At 46.1% G+C, this 20846-nt stretch overlaps 1 protein-coding gene across 1 annotated transcript; it reads right to left on the bottom strand.

Annotated features, from left to right (window-relative positions):
• Positions 1–4585: 4585 nt before the first annotated feature.
• Positions 4586–20134, bottom strand: large2 (LARGE xylosyl- and glucuronyltransferase 2). The gene is made up of 14 exons (XM_079998038.1): positions 20026–20134; positions 14564–14835; positions 14199–14281; positions 12879–13002; positions 10339–10510; positions 10137–10241; positions 9606–9718; positions 9385–9510; positions 8735–8890; positions 8385–8548; positions 7947–8225; positions 7674–7820; positions 7323–7518; positions 4586–6482 (listed from the first exon to the last, which is right to left on the bottom strand). The coding sequence occupies exons 1-14, from the start codon at positions 20123–20125 to the stop codon at positions 6285–6287; spliced, it is 2235 nt and encodes a 744-aa protein (XP_079854164.1). The 5' UTR covers positions 20126–20134; the 3' UTR covers positions 4586–6284.
• Between the last annotated feature and the right edge of the window lie 712 nt (positions 20135–20846).

Genomic DNA, 20846 nt, shown 5'->3' with positions numbered 1-20846 from the left:
TCTTGTCATGATGCAACAGTGCTAACAAAGTGGAAATGCTTCGTCTGAACACAAAGCAGGATGTGTCAGCCACATCAGCCAGGTGACAGAACCTCCACTGTGCAGTGTGGTTATGGGATGCAATCTGGTCAGGACTGGAAGATAAATGGTACAGAGAGACCTGCTCCCCTTGGCTAGAAAGCTTAACCTAGGGAGGAAGTTTGTCTTTCAGCAGGACACCATCCAAATCACACCGCTGGAGTGGCTTGAAATTCAGGAAATTGATGAGTTGCCCAGTCAGAGTCCTGACCTTAACCTCGTCCAACATCTGTGGCAAAATTCTAATTTGCTGTCCACCGCTGTGCCCCAACTGACCTGGCACAGTGTGAACGATTCCACAAGGAGGAATGGAGGAATCTCACTTCATCACTTTGTGCAAAATAATTAGACTTATCTAAAAAGAGTGCCGGCTGTAAATAGCTGCTCCAACCCAGAACTGAACAAAGGGAACGACTTTGAAAATCGATTTTTTTTTGATACTACTCTCTTATTTCATGATTGCACTGCGAAAATAGCCATTCACAAATAAAAAAATCCAGTAAAATTCATCAAAATCCCAGGTTGTGACAACAATGTCTGTACACACTAGAGGTTTCACGACTACGGATTTTTACTAGTTGCCAACTTTTACATAATAGTAGTCCACTAGTCGTCTTTTGCCTATTATGTAAGGAAGAGAGAGAAGTGTTCTAGATCACAATGAAAATTGTATTTTGTAAATTAAATAAATTAGGAGAATTGGGTGCAGTGCATAGAATTTATGGAACGGACTTGGCAGAAAGGTAATATAATATTCCTAAGTATGTTTTAACTAGTGTATAATCGCATGGAAATAAGAATTCTTGTGCTTTTGTTACCCGAGAATGAGACGTTTTTATCTACATAGGGAGCACGTATGCTTCATGGAGGCCGCCACGTTGCATCGCCATGGGGAGGGGTATTCAGTTGGTTACGATCTGCAACCTCACCACTCGGTGCCATGAAATTCTACACACTGCACCTCTAAATGATTTAGCAGAATTTTTAAACACTACATAGCTGAATTAAGATATAAATGTAAATACATATTTCAATTAATTATTTTACTAATACAATAATTATTGTTAATCTGGTGACATTGACAAAAATCATGTTGTCCATGACTAGTTGACTGCTGCCAACAGCACCAACTAGTGATTATAGTTGGCTCGGATGATCGTGCAAAATTCCAATCGGCGATCGCTGCCCCCCAGCAATCGCCGATTGAAATTTTGGATTGGAACATCTAGTTTTTACAAAATGAAGTCCCATAGCAGCAGGAAGCAACAGTAAGACGTGCATCACAGGGTTTTTTTTAAATGGCACTTTCCCTGAACTCAGTTGTGTCTAAAAAAAATAGTTTCATACATGTAGGAAACACATGGAAATAATTAGACCTAAAAAAAACCCACACAGGCAGCGCTGTCTGGAGGAGAAATTCTCCAATTCTCTGAGTGGGGTTTACGTTTTTCATTTTCCATACAAGTAAGAAACTAAGGAAGCACTAAATCGAAATCTTTCTCTATGAGATTATATGATATATTGCTGTATTATAATCACAATATTTGCATACAGAGTTGGGAAGTGAGATCCGAAGACAAGTGGTTACTTCACAGTTCTAAGCGGAGAGGGCGTGAGCCTCCGCCCCCTCTCCTCCTCTCTAGTTTCAGAACACGGTAAACTGCACTTTCACCGTTTGTTTTGTTTTTGGGTTTTTTTTTTTTACCTGTGCTGTCAGCATGCTGGGCATACAACACAGAGTGTTTGTTCGATTCATTCTTCAATCATCAAGAACTGCTGCAACAACTCTGTCCTGTGGACGACCTGGAGGATGACCAGAGCACAGCTTTTTGTTGTACAGAACCAACCACCAACCCCCCTCTTTGGAGAACCATCTGACCATGTTTTGGTCTTTAAACAACGAATCATCATTACTACTCCAAGAGGGGGAGAATCACCACGGGTGAGACAAACAACTATAGAAAAAAACCAAACATATACATGGAAAAACATAAACATAGTATCAACAAAACAGAGGTCATTCATTATCCAGGAAAACTGGAACAGCGATTGGTCACGTGGTCTCTTCCTGTCGTAGTTATGGCAGAAAATGAGGGAGAAAAGGAGAGGAATGCAACCAGGAGGGTGTTGGAGGTGTGGTCAAAGCGGAGCCACCGCTGAGTCCCGCAGCCGCACAGACCCCCCACGGCCGCAGGGAAGCCGCGAGCAGCCCGCTCTGCTTCCACAGGAGACCCCCCCGGCCCCTCCCCCCATACATACACACACAACCCACCCCCACCCGCAGGCACAAGACAGAGGCAGCTATGGACACAGGTCCCGCGGGGACGGACCGACACCCCGCCTGAACCACCCGCTCCGCAGGTGAGCCAGTGGGGCCCCCATGTCCACCAACGCCCAGCTCAAAGGCGAGCCCCGCCTTACCGCAACCAAGCAGACGCCGCACCCAGGAGGGAGGGACACGGCAGCGGGTTCCATGGAAAAGAATGTGTTTATATTTACAAAAGAGGTCAAATATCAATCAAACAGCCTCACCGACGCACACACACAAAAACACACGCACGCACACACACACACACACACACACACATACAGACACACGCATACACAAAAAACACGCGCACACACACATACATACAGACACACGCGCACAAAAAACGCGCACACACACACACACACAATTAACACGCATGCACACACACACACGCACACACAAAAAACACCCGCACGCACACACAAATAACACCCGTGCACACACACACACAGTTTCTAACCACTACACCTTATGTGGTGCGAGTGCGTGCAGTAGAAGAGGAAGAAGAAGAAGAAGAAGAAGAAGAAGGAGAAGAAGGAGGAGAAAAAAAAGAAGAAGGAGAAATAGAAGGAGGGGGAGAAGAAGAAGAAGAAGGAGGAAGGAGGAGGAGAAGGGGAAGGAGGAGAAGAGGAAGGAGGAGAAGAAGATGAAGGATCATCTCCTTTTTCTCTCCCTTCTTCTTCATTTGAGGTGATTCATTTCTTCACTGACAGATTGGGGGTCAGCGATGTTGCGCCCTATCGACCACCCCCATATTGCCCACGCCCCCAATTGGCCACACCTCCAATTGACCAGGCGCCACTGGTCATTGTTCTAAACAGACAAAGTGCGTCTTTCTGTTTGAACTTCAGGTTCAATTCCAGCCTAGGGCGTTGGCACCGTGGTCCATCCGCCTGCCTGCCTGTCTGTCTGTCTGTCTGTCTGTCTGTCTGTCAGTGGCTGCACTGACAGACAGACAGTGCCATGCACTGTGCCACGCACAGTGCATGGCACTGCTGCCTCACAGCACAAAGGTCCTGGGTTCAATTCCCGCCTAAGGCGCTGTTGGCACCACGCTTCGGTGGGTTATCTCCTGATTAGGGGCCTTTCTGCGTGGAGTTTGCATGTTCTCCCCGTGCTCACATGGGTTTTCCTCATTGTTACTTTACACACCAAATGTTACTTCACACACCAAATGGTGTGTGTGTGAACGCACACCATTTGGTGTGTGTGTTCATCCAGTTAATGAACAGTACAACAAACACACCAACAGAACCAGAGCAACTTTCCTGATCAGAATGAATGTGGAACGTTGTGTGAGCAGCCTTTGTGTCCAACACTCGGCATCGAACCCTTATCAGCTGCCGGTTTCCTGGTGTTTAATTTGCTGGAGAAAATCTCAGAGGGCAACGCGTCTGATCAGCAAAATGTATCTGAAGACACATTCTTCCAAAGTTACTTTTCATCCAAACTTCAACAGAAGTGGAAAGCTGCATTATTGCAATCAGGGTTTTTGAGGGATTAGTGCTATCAGGAAACCTCCCTATTCATTTAAAAAAATAATAATAATAAAGAAGTTTTAATAAAAAAATTTTGAAAAAAAACAAAAAATGCATGGCTGAGAATTACTCCAAATGGAGCTAGAGCTGTCTGCGTGAACGAGTCCGGATTAGGAGACATTTTGAGGTCACACCAAGGTCTGAACGGAGCATGTAGGTCAGCAACAACTCATTAAAAATGTCGAAAAAAAGATAAGGAACAATAAGGAACTGTCAGGTAGTTCAGAGCGGTGGTGGAAAGCGGCTCCTCTTCCATTCACCATATTTTCACACACACACACACATACATATACACATACACACATATATATATATACATACATACACACACTGTATATATATATATATATATATATATATATATATACACACAGTATATTTACGACTGTATTATGCACTAAATACTGCTATATACTGTATGATTTAACTTGTTGAACATATGGTATTTCGTATCTTTTTTACTTGCATTGTTCTGTCAATTTATTCTGCTGAGCTGGGGATTAATAAAGTATTGTCTTATTCACACTGCTGCATCCACAATGCGCTTTCCCTTTGCAAAAGAAAAAAAAAGAAAAAAAAACTCAAGACCCAATTATTTTAAAAAGGGCAAATTTATTTAAAGCACTTACATAGAAAAATATGATTGATTTGAGTCCAACAATAATAAATAGAGCGCCCGACCGTCCCCAGGCCCCTTCAGAACAACAGTACAATCAATATCCAGTTTACACGACACATCAAGGCACTAGCACAGTCGATGGATGAGGCGCGACGCTGCAGACACTCGTTCAAAACAGCACTTGACACGTGGGCCCGGCGGCTCCCCCTGCAGGGCGACCTCACCCGCAACCCCACCCTGACCGACTACCACCCCCCCCGGGGGGGGCTGGCGTGTCGCTCTGCGCTCCTCCTTGCCATTTGCTCGACGTTAACATCGTTGTGTTTTATTCATCAGAAACCGTTCCTCCCTCCCTCTAATCGTAGATGCGGAGTAAAAAGGCAGGAAAATGAAAAAAAAGAATGTAGAAAATTAAAATAAACTGGTCGATAAACTCTGTGAGAGAAGGTGGGGCAGTTTGGGTCGAAGCAAGTTTTGGTTCAGTAGATGGCACAAAAATCCAGTGGATCAGATCTAATGGCACAAAAGAAATGTACTCGTCACTTTTCCCGAATTTCGATTCCACATCATGCAACTTCGTTTCAGAATCACGTTGCGACAAAACATCCGGTCCAGGTCTGGTCCCAATTAATGATGCTTCACGCTCAGTATTTGCCAGACTACACAACATTCCCTTCCCATTTTGCATGAGAATAACACACAATAGTAACATGAAAATCAAGTTCCTAATTATTCTTGTTCTCAAATTGGGGAAAATAAAGCATGTAGTGCAACTGTTGCGAGCAAATATACACGTCATCGATGCAGTGGACAGGGAAAAGAAATCGCCGTGCCCAAAAGGTCAAGAAATTTGCATGTTTGAACATGCCACTTGTTTAAGCTGTGGTGAGTTTGAGTACATGGGCGACGCGAATGCAAACGCGGACACACACACACACACACACACACACACACACACACACACACACACACACACACACACACACACACACACACACACACACAACACCACAGTGACAACAAAGCAGACCTTTCACACTCCCAGAAAACCTTTCCAGCAGTTTTAAATGGGACATAATATATTCTCTTTCCAAAAGTGTCCAAAAATATATAATAAGGAAAAAAAATAATATACGTCCAATCATACACCAAATCATTAGTTATCATTTACACGGAGAAAGAAAGTAAAATATCATTAAATATCTTATTAAATATCATGGAAAATGATAAGGCTTAAATGTTGCTCCAGTTCCATTGGCTCTGACTCGTCTCATTTAAATCGTCGTCCCGCGTTTGCAAAAAAATCAGATTCTCAACTCAGATTCTCAAGAGGAGTCGTCGGGTCAAAATCTCTCCGGTTCTTGAGCTAAATCTCCAGACATCCGTGCGGATGGTGTAGTTCACGTGTCTCTGTGGGGGGGGGGGGGGAGGGAGGGGGGAGCCCTGATTGTCACAACAAATCACAACAATATGGTTGTTTAAGCCCCCGGCCTTAAAGCTAGTCTGGTCATTCTTTGTGACACACTGTCTGAGTCCTCTGCGTCTGTCCAGTTTGGTTTCCACCACCTCTGCAACCCCGAAGGGAGAGCTCTGTGCAAGGGGGAAGGGGTCTCAAGTCTCTGAAAGGGGCCGAAAAACTGTTCCCCAAAACGTCGGTGGCAGAGCATCGCTGTCGTCCCTCCCCGGGCCCAGAGGCTCGCTGGCCGGCGGCGGCCTGGCACTTGGGACCGGCGGAGGTCTAGATGTTCCTCTGGGCGGTGAGGTACTTGAGGGCTGCCGAACCGTACTTCCTGGAAAGGTCTTGGTGGAACTCGTCCTTGAGGGTGCTCAGGCAGTTGCGGTAACTGGGGCTGGAGCGGAACTTGGAGATGTCGAAGCTGGGGGCGTGCGGCATGTGGATCATGAATGCGTTTGGCAGGACCATCAGGTCGTACTCCTGAGGAAAAAAAAACATGTTCATGAAACCTTAGTCGCGTTTTTTTTTTTATTGGGACTGGACATAAAACTAAGCAAATATGTTTAATTGTATTATATAAAATAATGATGTTTTTAATGTTATTTATTACTAACGTTAGATTCCACCATATTCATTATCAATAAATCTCTTTCTGTGAATTCTGTTTTTTCCGCGCTTTGCAAACATTATACAAAGGAAGTTTTACTCTTCATGGACAAAATGTAAATATTCTGAGCAAACGACTCTCTGTTGTACTGCAAAAAAGGGCCCCTCCCATTTTCCCTGACATATTATGGGACGGGAAACCCTGTTCACCCGACTGCCACAAGGAGGACGATCCGACTGTCGGATGCGGATACATATTGGGTGTGAAGTAGGCTGACTATTTTAAGGAAAACAACACAAATAACTTGGGTATGAAGATGATAAATTAAAAGGATGCATTTCTCTTTGTAAAATGATTTTCGCAATTAGCAGCACAATGCATTAATGCTACTGCTAGAGGATACAAATGTTTTTAAGTAGTACACAGTACAATGGCAGTACAATCATCGTCCATGGATGAAGCTGAATCCTTTTTACCGCGGCGCAAAACTTTCTTGTGATTATGCCTCAAGAGTCTTCCGTGTTGCAACAGATGTAAATAGATTTGAAGCATCAACTTCGCCTCAGATTCACGTCTTCATATTGTTTGTTTGTGAGGTAACTCATCCGAAAGAAGTAAGCTCACAGGGTATGAAATGGTCATGGTTGATCATTCAAACTCGAGGCTAGATTACTCCAAAATAAATAGTGAGGGATTTCCTTTGGTCACAGTACCTGCGCATCCAGCTCCATTATATGGGACACCTTGTTCCAGCCAAAGCCCACAAATCGCTGGTCGTATTCCGGACAGTCTCGTCTTACCAACACATAAGGTTCAAAGTCTGACTCCCACTCCACTTTATAGGGTGTGGTGGCTGTTCGCCATTTGGCATAGTCGGTCGGAGCATGTCCTTTGGTCCAGACATGATACCTACAAAGAGAGACAGAGAATGCAGCATATATTAGCAGGTAAAAGTCGATAAATAGCATATTGAGGCAAGAAGCCAAATTCCATTATCGAGAAAATATACTTTGTCGGATCAGATCTGGAAAAACGATCAGGTTTTTCCTTGAGGATTCTGGTACCTGAAGGTGTAGAGGGTCCCCATGTCCAGCATGGAGAGCAGCTCAGCTTTGGATTTGGGAAAGGACAGGCGATAACGTAGCGTCTCAAATGCCGGAACCACCAGAGCCTTCTTGGTGTGGGCCATGTCCAGCTGCACCACTGACCTTCTGCACAGAGGACACAGGAGAAAACAACAAGTCATATCTACGACATAGTTAAAAAAAGTGGTCAGCGCGATCGGTGATCATAACTCCAAAATACCAATGTCTTCCCAGCAGGACGAATGACGTTACCTGAGGTAATCGTAGAGACCATACATAGGCAGGAAGTCCACGTCCGCCAGAAACACGTAGGGTGTGTTGGCGTTCCTCAAGGCCACGTTCCTCACCAGGTTGACTGGGTAGAACTGGCCCTCCTTGTAGACGATGTGGTAGCCTACGTTCTTGCGGTTTTTGAGGACCTCGGAGGCCTGGGCGTAGCGCAGGAACTGCTGGGCCTCGGCGTCCGACATGTAGAGAGCCAGACTGATGGGGCCCTCCCAGTGCTTACAGATGGCCTCCAGCATCTGCAGCCTGCAGAGAAGAGACGCACACACTCGCATCATTAACGGAGACATTTAGAATGAGTAGAGGTGGCAGCCCAGCGGTGATGATGATGGCATTTCTGACTGAGTTTCTACTTTTGCAAATACCATAATGTGAGCCGTGTGTGCGTGTGTTTGAGTACCGCACCTGTCCATGGAGAGCTGGGCGACGAGCGTGACATCAGTGTCGTCCCCAGTGGGCGTGTACTCGTACTGCAGGAAGTAGAGGTGCACGCGATGCACTGTGATTCGCTCACGGCGGAAGTCGTAACACTGGTCATCCTCGTCCAGTTCCTCCAGAGAAGCCTGCAACTGAGGCAAAGGGGGGAGGCGGCAGCTTCTGAAAACGGCTCCATCACACCTTCATCAAAAACTAGTGAGCTTGTCACTTGAAGAAAGGATTTGTTCTTAGTATAGTGTGGCCCTTAATGATCTAGATGACCATGTTCATCTAACTCAATACACTTTGGGTCAAACGTCGCTCTTGACGTCTCTTACCCGTACGCTCTCGGTGGAGGCCTGACTGGGGCAGCCAAACAACTCTCGCCTCAAAAGGTTGCCATCGTATTCCAGGAAGGTCAGGTAGAGGTTCCTGAAGAACTCGACGTGCTTGTTCTTCACACGGAGCTTCTTGGGGGAATTCCAGTGGATCACCTTAAACGAGGGTGTTTCGAACTATCGGTAAACAGAGCATTCAAATCTATTAAATGATGATGTCACAACTGCGGGCGAGGGAAGCTCTCCTCAGTGTGGTACGTGTGAGGTTCCTGGTTCTTTCAGGTACCTGGCTGAATTTCTCCCACAATAATCCAGAAATTATTACTAACCGATGAGACTTTGTTTGGATGGACTTAAACGTCTCTGCTCCGTTTTAAGCTGCAGTCTTGGAATCTGAGCTGTCATATGCTTGTTGTTGGCCTTATTCCCGGAGTCTAGTGTCTGTTGCAAGATTCAGTTTGACTGGACGCTGGGAGCAGTGTTTATATTTTTCTTTGTCTCATATCCTGGGGCATTATTAAAATACATTGGAAGTCACTCTGCTTCTGTCATCTCATATCTCCCCATCTCCTACCTGTCTATCCTTCCTACAACACCTTGTTAGATATGAAGGCGGCTCACACGCAGTTTATGTGCATGCCGGGTCCTACCTTGAGGTCAGAAACCTCGGTGTAGCACTGTTCAGAGCGCGTGTGGTCAGAGAGCTGAACGTTCCAGAAGCAAGGCAGCTGGTGCACCAGGACGGGGTTCTGCTTTATGAAGGCATTGAAGATGTCCTGCACACAGTGTGGAGACGGGTAAATATCTGGTTAGACAGCCCAGAAGTACACTTGTAAGACTAGTAATGTAGAGGACTGGAGGTGACCCTCACCTGATCAGCTAAAGATGTACTGAGCATGCTCATTAGCTCCCTCTCTGCTGTCAGCCTCCACATCTGCTCCCATCCAATTCTTCGTAGACGCTCCAGGTAGAGCAGAATGACCCCTGGAATCAGGCACGAACATCAAGTCACACACACCAGCTTCAGCTGAACAACCAATTCATCCATCCATTCATCCTTCCTTCCATTTTCTTTGACGGGTTTTCTTGGTCAGGGGGCTCCATTTGACCCCAGCTGAATGACGCCCTGAATGGGATGCCGGCCCATCGCAGGGTCACACACATTTAGTCAACAACAACATTCGGGCAATTTAGAGTCCCCAATCTCTCTGAGCTGCATGCCCTTGGAGGTGTACCAGGGGGGAACTCCACAGCAACACCACGACAACAGACGAGATCACAACAAATATCCCAGCCCAGAATCACACCCAGTTCACTGGAGAAACAGTGCTACCCGCTGTGCCACCGCTGTGCACTCTATAGCTCATGCCAACGCAAATAGAATGTCCGTTGTATTCCTCACCTGTGTTGAAGCCTCGGCCAAGGGCAGGCCAGGGCTTGTGGTTCTTCCACAGGTTGCCCAGATACCAGTCGCTCTGGTTTTCCACAAGGCCAATCACCTGCTTGTCTGCAAAAGAGGGGAAAACCAAAACATTAGATCCCTAAATTTTCAAACAATTAGCAATTTCCCCCAAAACGTAATTGTGAAAGACAGGGGTTTATACCGGTGAACTTCCTGAAGATGCCCCAGAGCTCGGCTATGTCGGTGGCGAAGGTGATATCCGTGTCCAGGACGATGACCTTGGACAGGTCGGAGGGCAGGGCTTTGGTGAGAGTCAGCTTCATCAGGCCATAAATACCTGAGTAGTGCTTGTTGGGTATCCAGGACACTTCCGACTAGAGGGCGGCAAGAAGAACAGAGTTTGATTTACAGCTCACAGTAAACCTGTATCAGGTGTTACAGTATACGTCTGGCATCTCTTCCATTTTTGGTCCTGCAGTAAAGGCTCTTCCTTCATACAACGCAATCCAAGGTCAACATCACCAAAGCTGACTGGTGCAAAACTACACCATTATCATTCAGGCTCTGTACAGTATGTGTGGGTGGAAATGACAATTCCTCCAACTTCTGGCAGATTTTTTCCATCCGCAAATTGGCAAATAGTGTGCCGTTAATTAATTCTCTTCATTCAGTGTAATTGGATCTGAATAAATATTCCTTCTGCAAATATAATCGGCTTAGACACTAGGATGTTTTTCTTCTGTTTAAACTGAGTTAATGGAATATGAGTTCTTTTCTCCGCTCGGAGAGAGTGTAGGTCGAGACATTTGAGAGCATAAAGAGCCATTGTTCATGCTGAGACTGTGAGGGATGGAAATTTGATGATGTGACAGAGCCCGAGCCAGGCACTTTGAAAGGAGGAGGAGAGATGGGAGGAGAGGAGAAGGGAGGCGAAGAAAGAAGAGAGGAGAGGTGCAGGTCGGTGTATGCTAAAAAGATGCTGACAGAATGCCAAAATCAAACCTGGCAACGATGGTGACACACACACACACACACTCACAATTATGCATGAACCTCCTTGTGTGCCAGTAGCTTAAAGACTATCAGGTTTAGGTCGGAGTGAATAATTGGTTGATAGACTGTTAATATAACCTGTCCAGCTCAGTTACATATTACACACTAAACTGGACGGTGTGGGTTCTGACCAGGGAAATGTAGGACAATTTTGAAAATGTATTATTTTTGTTGGTGCCTCTGCATGCATAAGTACATCCAAGACAAGACACTATTCAATGTTGTGATATTGTGGTCCTATTTAACTGAAACCAAAGCAAAGGGCATACTACCCATAATGCCAAAATGTTAGTCAGGATGCTGAATACATAGGACAAAACCAATGTAGGAATTTACTTACATGACAGTTTCCTTATAGTTCTGGTTTTACAGCTTCAACTCATGACAGTACAGGGAATGTACTATGATCACGCTTAAGTTTCCGTGAAATATCTAATTTTTTCATACCTTGTCCAAGGCATTGCACTATTTGAGGCTTTTCGGCAGCAGACAGATACTTTTTCTTTCCCATGTTGCTTGAAACCTGTGTCCTGCTTAATAATGTGGAACGTCCTTCTAAAGTAATTTTCCTTTCATTGGGCTCACCTGGCAAACTAATTATCACAGGTGTCTGAGATTGATTCCAGTGATCCCAAGAGCCCTGAGACACAATACCATCCATGAGGTTATTTGAAAAACAAAAAATTAAGTGTTTATGGCACCTAAATCCAGTTTGCATGATAATTTGGAACGCAGTGTATAAGAACATTCTTGTGCAAATGAAGCTGCCTCACTGCCCCTTGTTGTTTGTAAAAGCATGTTGAGAGGAATTTTTTTTGGTAAAAGCCTTTTTAAAATGAACCAGACCGCTTTACTTGTTACTGAATCCCCAAAACTCAAAAAAAAAAAGAGTGTTTTACCTTTGCATAGTTCCCTTTGATAGTAAACACAGCGTTTGACTTTGACAAACTTTGACTTATTTATGGGTGTGTCTGGGGGCGGTGTGATTTTAAGCAGCCACATCTGCCTTGGGTCTATTGAATTAGGCCCCGTAGCAGGAGTGGCTGTGCACCTGTTGTTCATCAGAGCAATCGATGAACACAGGTTAAATCACCCATCCCAACACACACAGCGGGAGCCTTGTCATGACAACGTTCCATCTGCTCCTGCCTTGTTACATCTTGCCACTCCCTCCAATAAGCTGGTGGGTTTTTACCATCACTGCCTGGATCTCTGTGTTGGCGAGGCCCTAGAAAAGACACTCAGGAGCGTGTGGCAGGCGCAACGGCCACAATGAGTTTCTTTTACAGGGACTGAATTCTCAAAATCCGAATAAAAGATTCCTGGCTGGAAAAAGAGAGGCGTGTGGGCAGGAAAGGTAACCCACATTGACTCTGAGATCCCTCCACCTCAGGCCTCATCCTGAAAACAAACGCACCCTTTGTTAGTCCAGAGGATTATCACATGGACCGGCACTGGATTTTGGGGCGTAGGACCGTTCAGAGCCAGAACAGTTCAGGCTCAAATCTAATGAAATCTAGTTTTTGGTCACAGCACAATTTGATGCCAGGCCAGATGCGCCTTTTGAATTTGGGACCAGCTGCTGCGTTAGATCCGGCTCTACGTTTCTAGTTGGGTAGATAATGTTAAAATGACAATGGAGGACGAGGTGCATTTTGAAGGCAGTGTTCAAGTGATGGGAGGCGTCACCTTGAGCTCATCTGCGTCGTAGAAGCTGACGTGCACCGACGGGACCATCCAGGACTGGAACAGGGCGCTCAAGATGCGGTGGGCCACCGTGTCGGTGATGAAGTGGAAGTGAAGCGGGTTCCTCCTGGAGAAGACAAACAAACGGGAAGAAGATCAAACATCCTCCATTTTCTCAGAAGTTTCAAGGTCATATCTCTTGATCCTCTTGCTCCGCCTTTACTGTGTCATCTCAGAAGCCAGTGGTTCCCAACCTGGGGTCCGGGTCCCCTTTCCTGGGTTGCTAAAGATCACTTGGGGGGAGCATTAAGGCTCCCTTTTTATGAGGTTGTCAGAAATACATATTATAAAAAAATATATTATAATAATCCGAATAATAAGAAAATATAACATGTTGCATAAAATTATAACATGCTTACCAGATTATTTACAGAAGAAAAAAAGTACATGAATCTAAAAATTTGTTAAAAAAATGTGCGCAGCCGAAAGAAAAAGAAGAAGAAAGATCTTTTGTTGCATTTTCCTTCAGAATTTGGCTTCATCTCTTCCCTCTCTCAAAAATATCACACGGCTTTAACCTGTTCTCATAAAAATAGAAAAATCAGTTTAATGATCCTGTCTGGCCAGGTGGCTCACCCCCACATCGTCTGTCACGGCATCATTTATAAGTGAATTAACTACGTGGATAAAGGATATAAAGGGGCAGATGCCTCTGCTGCAGAAAGCAACATTAGCTTTGGTTTTATATCAATCACATATTTCTATCTGTGTGTGTGTGTGTGTGTGTGTGTGTGTGTTGGGATAAGGGCTCAGATCCACCACAGTCTTAAACTTCTCTAAAACAAAGGGCTGTCAAGTATAACAGGCAATTCAAATGTAATTGTATGCAAGTTGAATAATCGGTAGACATGTGAAACTTGGAAAACACATGCGTTATAATTGTTTAATCTTCAACAAGAAACCACTATTACCGTTTTCGCAGCCGCGTTGACCCGGGTTTTTTAAATCCGCGAAAAATAGGCGATTGACACCTTTCCCATTGCCGGGAGAAATTAAGTTTTTTTTCCTGGTGTGCCACGTTCAACGTCACAAACACGTGGGAGAAGGGGCGTGTCATGTTCCAGTGTGATTGTGAATGGGAGCGTGGGCGGGGTAAGGGGTAAGGGGTAACATTTGTTTGAAAGGGGTAACATTTGAAAGGGGTAACATTTGTTTGTTTGAAGTTATCAATTGGGTTTTCCAAGATGTTTACAGAACTGACATCCAGCCTTTAGAGAGGGAGGGACAGACAGCGGAGAACAGCTTTACTGAAGCCAAACTCACCGATGAAAGAGGATGGACTTCACCAGAGTGACCACGTCCCGGCTCGCGTTGTGACCGGCACACACGCACGCTACATGGATCAGCTGCATGGAGCAGGACACACACACACACACACACACACACACACACACACACGCATACACGCACACACACACACACACACACACACACACACACACCAGGTGATTATCATTTGTCAGTATTGACTCAGTCTCAGATGATTCCAAAACGGCAATTTTCTTTTTTTATATTGTTGAAAGAATACCCAACATAAATAAAAAATAAATACATTTAATTTGTTTGTTTTCATTTATGACCCTGAATCAAATAGTACACAAATCACTGACAGCCAAGATGCGACCGACCTCACACTTTTGGACGCTGGGCAGGCGGGGACACTCCGTGTGGTTGTTCTTCTCCTCCGCCGTGTTCTCCACGTCCTCCGGCCCGGTGTCGGCCGACGCCCCCCACTGCTGGTTGCCGTAGTTGCTGGTGCCCTGCGACTGGCTGAGCTGCTGCCGGATCTGCCGGTTCTCCGCCTCCACCTCCCGCACCCGCGACTCGAGCACGGCCCGCTCCAGGACCTGGGCGGCGGGGGTCTCAGCCAGACACGGGGCCAGCTGGAGGGAGCGGCCATCTTGGGAGGGAGAGGGGGATAAAGCGTTAATGCGGGTCCTGCGACTGCGCCGCTCCCCGCCGGTCTGACACCACACTCGCTAATCCCAGCTCCCTGCTTCGCTTTCTCTACGCCGCCGCGTCGCTTTCCTAGCGGAGCGGGGTGTGAACATTCCCAGAGTGCCTCCAGTCAGCTGTGGGCCAGCTGCACCTCTGACGGACGGAGAGCGAGTGGGAGAAGGAGAGAAATTATTTGTATTTATATACAACTCTACGTAGTGCATTTCCATATTTTTATTTGCCATGTTTTGATTTTTAGTTTGAGTTTTTTTTAACGCTCTGGCAACCTCCTCGTTTGTCAAGCATCAAACTCGTGTAGCGGCGCGACGTTCGAACGTCTTTTCTCGATGAGAAGCTCCCTGGGACAGTGCGTCGGGGAGGGGGGGGCGGGCGGCGCTCGCTTGGGGTTTGGCTCCCATTTCGCAAAAATAAATTTTCCATTAATGAAGATCTCTGAAGATTTATCTCACCAACCACGCACGGAAAGTTCCCCGACAGCGTCACTTATCTGTGTGTATATTTTGTATTTTTGTATTTATATGTAAACGTGTGCTTCCCATGCCAATAAATCATTTGAATGAATTGAGAAGAGAGAGAGGAATGATAGACAACACTAAATGGTAAATTTGCCGCCACGCTCCGATTTCTCGGTGTGCCAATCACGCGACTGATGTTCGACGTGTGAGCGGGCGCGGCGTCCACAGAGTGAATGTTCAGAGTGTGACGTGTGGACGCCTGCGACACGCTGCCGGGCCTCACAGCAAGCACATGCAAGCACTCCTTCACAATAAAAGCTGCAGCGTTAGACAATTTGCTGTGAATATTCATAGAGGGTTTAATGCTGTGCACACGTGCGCGCACACACGCACAGAGACACACAGAGACACACACAGACACACACAGACACACACACACACACACACACACACACACACACACACACACACACACACACACACACACACACACACACACGCGTGCAGACTTTTAAAGCAGCAGTGAGATCCATCTGGTCACTATCGCTGTAAAGAGTCAATTCATCAACTTTTCAAAACTTTACATTTGGAATTTTGTGCATTTCACTCGCCCTCCCCCTCCCTCTCACTCTCCCCCTCCCTCTGTTTGCCTCCATCTCTCTCCCCTCCCTCTCTTTCTCTCGCTCTGTCTCCCCCTCTCTCTCTCTCTCTCTCTCTCTCTCTCTCCCTCTCTTTGCCTCCCTCTCTCTCTGTCTCCCCCTCTCTCTCCCCTCCCTTTACCCCCCTCTCCTCCATCTCTCTCCCTTTCCCTCTCCCTCCTCTCTCTCTCCCCCTCCCTCTCTCTCTCTTATTCCCTCTCTCTCTCCACCCTCTCTCTTTCTCCTCCCTCCTTCTCCCTCTCTCTCTCCTCCTCCCTCTCATGTTAGCAGCGGGTTTAGAAAATTCCCTCTCTTCACCCCCCCCCCCCTCGCCCCCTCTCCCTATCTTTCAACCTCGTCTCTGGTTTCCTCACTCCCTCTCTGTGCCAGTTTTGGTTGCTCCACACACATCAGCTGGTGGGAAGGAGAGAAGAAAAGCAGGACAGAAGCAAAAGGAAGGAGAGGAGGAACAGGAGAGTCCAACCAAAGCCTTCACTCCAAGACGGGGGAAACTGAATCGGCGTGCACGGATAGTGTGACCAAAATCTCCCTCGGAAAACACTTTTATGTATCATATACTGTATATATCACTCCCTCCCCTGTGAGCTAAAAGGGATTGCACTGGGGCAACTCATCAGTCATCGTTCTGTGCGTGCGTGCGTGTGTGTGTGTGTGCGCATGCATGTGTTTTTGCATGCATGTGTTTTTGCGTGTGTGTGTGTGTGTGTGTGTATGCGTGCATGTGTTTTTGTGTGTGTGTGTGTGTGTGTGCGTGCATGTGTTTTTGCGTTCATGTGTTTTTGCGTGTGTGTGTGTGTGTGTGTGTGTGCGTGTGTGTGCGTGTGCGTGTGCGTGCGTGTGCGTGTGTGTGTGTGTGTGTGAAGGGTAGGGGAAGCTGTAAGAGCTGATGTGCGCGGTAAGAGAAGCACACCAATGATTTGTGGGAAATCCATGATGACACGTTCGGCTCTTTTTTGAGACCCGTTCTCGGCGATTCCGTCAGTGAGGATGCGTACGATTTTCGGACCCGTCACTCAATTGATCCGGTCGGGTGGGCGAGTCAGAAGTCAGGTTCAATTTGAATCATGCCAAATGCCTCAGCGTTTTATCCACATTAATTTAGTCCTCGGTAATGATTTCCCGTTTGCGAGTCGAAGATTCACTCCTGCGCTGCCTCACGCCCCCTCACTGAGAGACTGCAGCCGCTTCGGGCTGTTTCAGGCGCACGTTTGACTCCCAGCTCTTGGCTCGTCTCGTTTGTGAATCGAGATTCAACACTCTAAATACCTAAATGCCCGTGTCTGGCTGCGGCTACCGAGTCGGAAAACGAAACAAAGGATTCCGGATTCGTTTAACAGATTCGCTCGCTACGGCGACAGAGGCGGCTGCATTGTTGCCGGGGGTATGTCCGATGGGAAAACCATCACAGGCTGCGAATGTGATTCCAAATGCTGCAGCGTTTGGGAGGCGCTGAATGGATGGAAAGAACGCACGGGTAGCGTTGATAGCCGTGCGTTGGCATTAGTTGCCACAGCTTGGAGCGCAGCTGGAGTTTATAATCCTGATTGTGATATACAACCGCTGCTCTGAGGCTCCGGGGAGGAGCGACGCAAACATCTGCTGCTTGGTTTGGCATCGGTACAGCGGCTGAAAATGTCTTTGGAACTTGATAAAAGTTGCAGATGGCTGTGAAAGTAAGAACTTTCAGCCAGCAAAGTGGTGGTGCTGCCACTATAATTAACAAAGTAAGCAGCAGAGACATCCTATCTCCATCCTTATTGGCGAGCATTTTAGCACTTGTGTGTACGGTTGTCAGTGTATTTGGGGGTGTGATAGCAGACGGTAGATAGAATCAGTGGGTTGTTTTTTTTTTGGAGGCGTGCTGTGTTTGTTCATCAGCTTGAGCACATGTGGGTTGGAATCACGGAGGTTTTAGGTCGGGCGGGCAGCTGAATGAGCCAGTCCGTCCACCGGCTCTACCTTGAACAGGACATTTATTTATTCTGCTTTAAAAGGGCATAGTGTATATCTGAGCTCTAATAAATTATTAAGCTGAAAGCACTGACGGCTAAAAGGGCGCTATTTCACCACACAACTTCTTTACGCACAAATAATGACCTTGCAGTGTAAAGTAGCAGATGTGATGTGTGCAGGCTCAGAAATGCCCAAATGAAACTTTGTTCAATCCATAACGGGCCAAAGAGCCTGGTTTCATCATGAAAAGTTTACGTTTGAAGGGAAGTTTGAGATTTTATTGCGGCTCCACCAAACCCTTCACAGTGTTCTGCTCTCTGGAAGACATGCTGAGGAAGGTATTTTTAACCGTATAGTTTTTACGTGCTGGAGTAAATTTAGCCCACAGGTTAAATCAGGTCACGTCACAGGATGAGGTCCTCAACACCCTTGGGTCCAGGAGGCTGCCCACTTCACAACCCTCATATTTAGAGATATTACAGTTTTTGAGTTTTATTATCATTTCTTAAAATAATGTCTGAGTTCAGATCCTCCATGTGTATTCTGGTTTGTGGCGCAAAGGATTAATAACAACATTGTCTGTGTAATAAATTCAACATGAAGCATACATAATAAATGCTTCCCCAGGAGAATGAGAGAGAGATAGAGTGTGTGTGTGTGTGTGTGTGTGTTTGTGCGTGCGTGCGTGTTGTCTGAATGTTTGGAAATAAAAAAAGTTATTCCAGGAAAATAACCCGGCATAAGCTTTCATGGAAAGCTTTCAAAGAGCTTCAGGAGATTGGAACTGACCGCCCAGCGCTCCCCTGGTGCTCCAGGAAGTTATAGAGATAAATAAACATCAACAGTGGCAAAATAAAAATGAATCAGATCGAGCAGGAGACATATTCATGTGGAATTACGGTCGTTATTATCTTTGTTGGGAAACATGCAGATTATGAATACCAAACCAGACCTCATTGACAGTCTTTTATTCCTCATTGACGTCGCCTTTTATTCAGAATCAGATTTGTTTTATAGAACGGATGTTATTAGATCCTGATAAATGAAAATGAAAATCAAAAGCTCTTCTCTTTATTTGATTCCAAACCTTTTTTTCTTTTGGTCTTTTCATGTTCACTTTTCACCCACCCCGACAACCTCCAACCTGGAATCTCCCTCATCCCTTCTCTGGGGTATTTCAGGACCAGGGACCAGAGACTATTCCAGACCAGGGACCAGAGACTATTCTGGACCACGGACCAGAGACTATTCCAGACCTGGGACCAGAGAGTATTCCAGACCTTGGACCAGAGACGATTCAGGACCTGGGACCAGAGACTATTCCGAACCATGGACCAGAGACTATTCCAGACCTGGGACCAGAGAGTATTCTGGACCTTGGACCAGAGGCTATTCAGGACCATGGACCAGAGACTATTCCAGACCAGGCACCAGAGACTATTCAGGACCAAGGACCTGATACTATTCCAGACCTGGGACCAGAGAGTATTCCAGACCTTGGACCAGAGACTATTCAGGACCTGGGACCAGAGACTATTCCGAACCATGGACCAGAGACTATTCCAGACCTGGGACCAGAGAGTATTCTGGACCTTGGACCAGAGGCTATTCAGGACCATGGACCAGAGACTATTCCAGACCAGGCACCAGAGACTATTCAGGACCAAGGACCTGATACTATTCCAGACCTAGGACCAGAGAGTATTCTGGACCACGGACAAGAGACTATTCCAGACCTGGGACCAGAGAGTATTCCAGACCTTGGACCAGAGACTATTCAGGACCTGGAACCAGAGACTATTCCAGACCGGGGACCAGGGACTATTCAGGACCAGGGACCAGAGACTATTCCAGACCGGGGACCAGGGACTATTGTGGACCAGGGACCAGAGACTATTCCAGACCTGGGACCAGAGACTATTCCAAGCCTGGGACCTGAGTCTAATCAGGACCAGGGATCAGAGACTATTCCTGACTTGGGACCAGAGACAATTCAGGACCAGGGACCAGAGACTCTTTCAGGACCCGGGAGCAGCTGTCCCACATCCCACCCCTGATACTCACTCTCCAGGTTGCCGGCCAGCAGGTAGAGCCAGGTCAGGAGGATGATGGCCGTCAGAGACGCCACCAGCAGCTTGATGCGCCCGCGGCAGAGCAGGTGCATGATGGGGGGTACGAGGGGTACGGGGTTCCAAGGGGTCAGGGGTTGGGAGGGGACGGGAGGGGGGGGGGGGTTCAGGGGATTCAGGTGGGGCTTAGTCCCTCATTGGCTCCCTGTAGCATCCTTTCATCTGAGGAGGACAGAGGAGAAAAATAGCTCAAAACAGAGAACACAGACTGTAATATCAGTCATCACATTCATCCTGATCCCAAATCTTAACAACTTAAAAAAGTATTATAATAGGGGGTGTGTATTATATACACACACACACGCACACACACACACACACACACACACACACACACACACAGAGTATATATATATATATATATATATATATATATATATATATATATATATATATATATATATATATATATATATATATATATATATATATATATATTATTGTATATTATTATTACTATTATTCATCATATAATTATATCAGTTTTTTAAATTTAATAATTAATTAAAATCTGCCACTTCTAATCCTTGGATTGTCAGAGAATGAAGTAGTAGGAGTTTTTATTTTACAGGGTCTTGATTTTTGTCAAGTGTAAAATTCCGTGCAATGCCCCAAAATCGGCACAAACCCTTTCACACGAACTAATGAAGAGATGTTAACTTCTGTGCTTCCTTGAAGAACAGGCTTTGAGATTTAAATTCAGGAGAAGCCAGATATCAAGTGAAAGAAAGTTGTTCTGCACCAAATTTACAAAGA

The sequence above is a fragment of the Zeus faber genome, assembly GCF_960531495.2.
Source record: "Zeus faber genome assembly, chromosome: 3".
NCBI lineage: Eukaryota > Metazoa > Chordata > Actinopteri > Zeiformes > Zeidae > Zeus > Zeus faber.
This window is presented reverse-complemented; position numbering and strand designations above follow the sequence as displayed.